The 2302-nt window shown below is 33.2% G+C and overlaps 1 protein-coding gene across 1 annotated transcript in view; it reads left to right on the top strand.

The window, feature by feature from the left end:
• Positions 1–199: 199 nt before the first annotated feature.
• LOC106471770 (DNA polymerase epsilon catalytic subunit A-like) overlaps positions 200–2302 on the top strand; it is a gene marked incomplete at its 5' end in the record, with an annotated part of 43591 nt that continues 41488 nt past the window's right edge. The window contains 2 exons of the mRNA XM_022400386.1: positions 200–313; positions 710–922. Of these exons, the coding sequence (XP_022256094.1) occupies positions 200–313; positions 710–922 (327 nt within the window). The remainder of the gene's footprint in view (positions 314–709; positions 923–2302) is intronic.

Below are 2302 nucleotides of genomic sequence, written 5' to 3'. Positions count from 1 at the left end.
TTTAACCATATTATATATAAATTAATTTGACAACAAACAAACTAAGTAAACAGTTTCTTGGAAAACTTCAAACCCAATATTACAGTTTTTGATTGTACTAAAACATGGATGATATTTTTTATAAATAATGAATTAAGCTATCTGTTCAGAAAATTAAAAGCTCAAAAGTGAGAGTTTTGACTGTTTTCTTTAACACTAGGTGTTAGCCAACTACTCGGTATCTGATGCTGTCGCCACCTACTACCTATACATGAAGTATGTTCATCCTTTTATATTCGCTTTGTGTACAATCTTACCCATGGAACCCGATGAGGTAAGAGACCTTCATATATATAAATATATAGTATATTTATTACTAGAACAGAAAGTTGTCACTGAATTGCTGTACATACTAATTTACATATGTACATGTTGTTCAAAGAGACCATATAATGTAACAAAGATATAGTATAGCCACTGAGAAGAATGCTTTTAAAAGAAATTCAAGAGTTATGCAACATACTAATGTCTGATGAACAAGCTTAAAGGTTTTATCTATCTTCTTTTACTCCTATTTAAAAGCTTAAGAACCTCTTTTTAAACCACCTCAGTCAACACATTCTGTTAAAAGTTTTCCTTTTCTGCTATCTATAAGCTTTAGAACCTTGTTTGAAACTAAATTGATAAATATGTTGTGTTAAAAACTACTTTTTTCTGTCCCCCCACACAGGTGTTACGTAAAGGCTCGGGGACCTTGTGTGAGGCTCTTTTGATGGTTCAAGCCTTCCATGTAAATATCATTTTCCCGAACAAACAAGAAACAATCTTGAACAAAATGACTGACGATGGCCATGTTTTAGATCAAGAGACGTATGTAGGTGGGCATGTGGAAGCCTTAGAACCTGGGGTGTTTAGGTCCGATCTGCCCTGTCGGTTTAGACTGGTGTGTGTTTGTTCCTATAAAACAAGAAAATGTTATGTACAAGTACCTTTCTTAGCCGTTATACTTTTCTCTCAAAACATTCATCATCACTTGTGTGGAGAAAAAAGGTCTTCAAGCTAAACTTGAAATTAAAATTGTTGTTAAGAAATTGTATGTTATACATCATTAAAAACTATGAAATTCTCAAGGTTATCCCTTCTATGTTTCTATAATAACATAAGCTTTTTATTTGGGAATCCCCTGGTGGCTGAGCAATAAGTTTTAAAACTTATAACACTAAAAACTCAGGTTACGATACCCACAATTGGTGCGGCACAGATAGTCCATAGTAAATGAATACCACTTCATGTTTGATTCCTTTTTGTTTGAAATTATAGTTAATTTCTACTTATAGCTTTGGCTTAATTAATAAATTAATTAATTCATAAAACAGACACTAATAAAATTTTATAACATTTCTCATTACTCACCTGAGTTTATTCACATAATGGATATTGTCGAACTCTAGACTTAAAAGTGGTAAAAATTTTCAACTTTGGGTTTAAGCTTTTAGTATAATTTTGACTTCATTTAAGTGGTCAGCTAGTTTCACACAATATCAGAACTATACAGAGAGTTGAACCTGAATTTAAAATTATCAAGCACTGGCAACTTTTTTACTCAATCTGTACATGCTAGACTATGCACGTGTGCAAAAATAATGTATACGTATCACAAAATACGAGTAGATGGACATATTAAAGACATATTCCTACAGTAGTCTCTGTTCCCAACATTACAAACATTACTTTACATGCCTTCCATATTAACCACTTACAGGTGTTGTTAAATCCACAAGCTGTTTATCCCTTCCTCCCATCACAAGCAAGAAACAGCTGAAAACATGATCTTACTGGTCACAAGTTTCTGTGCGTATAGATTGAAATTTGCTGGTTCCTGGCATCTCTATCTACCACATGCATGCAGTATGTGCTTCATTGACAACAGACATTAAGAACCAGCAAAATACCACCAAAACTCAGAAGAGCTTCTCTGTACATTAAATCCAAACTTCATACATAAAACACCCGGTAAGCTGTTAATCTTTACAGCTGACGACCTTAATAGTATTGATGTCTCTATTATTACCAAAAAATTACCAACCCAGCAGAGTTAGTTTCAATTTAATAGTAAAACAAATGAATTCAAACCTGTGGTTGTTCTGTGGCCATTCGACACATCTCCTCGGGGTCCAGTTCAACAGGATCATACCTTAGTTTAGCCTAAAAAAAAATTGATGAAAATTTGACAAAACAACTAATTACACAAACAAGCTGAACTTCAAAGGTTTACAACTGTGTAAAATTTTCTTAAAAATAACTGTCCACAACTGTGCATGTG

This window comes from Limulus polyphemus, unplaced genomic scaffold, assembly GCF_000517525.1.
Source record: "Limulus polyphemus unplaced genomic scaffold, Limulus_polyphemus-2.1.2 Scaffold4844, whole genome shotgun sequence".
Classification (NCBI taxonomy): Eukaryota; Metazoa; Arthropoda; class Merostomata; order Xiphosura; family Limulidae; genus Limulus; species Limulus polyphemus.
The sequence above is the reverse complement of the archived record's forward strand: the minus strand, read 5'-3'. Positions and strand labels throughout refer to the sequence as shown.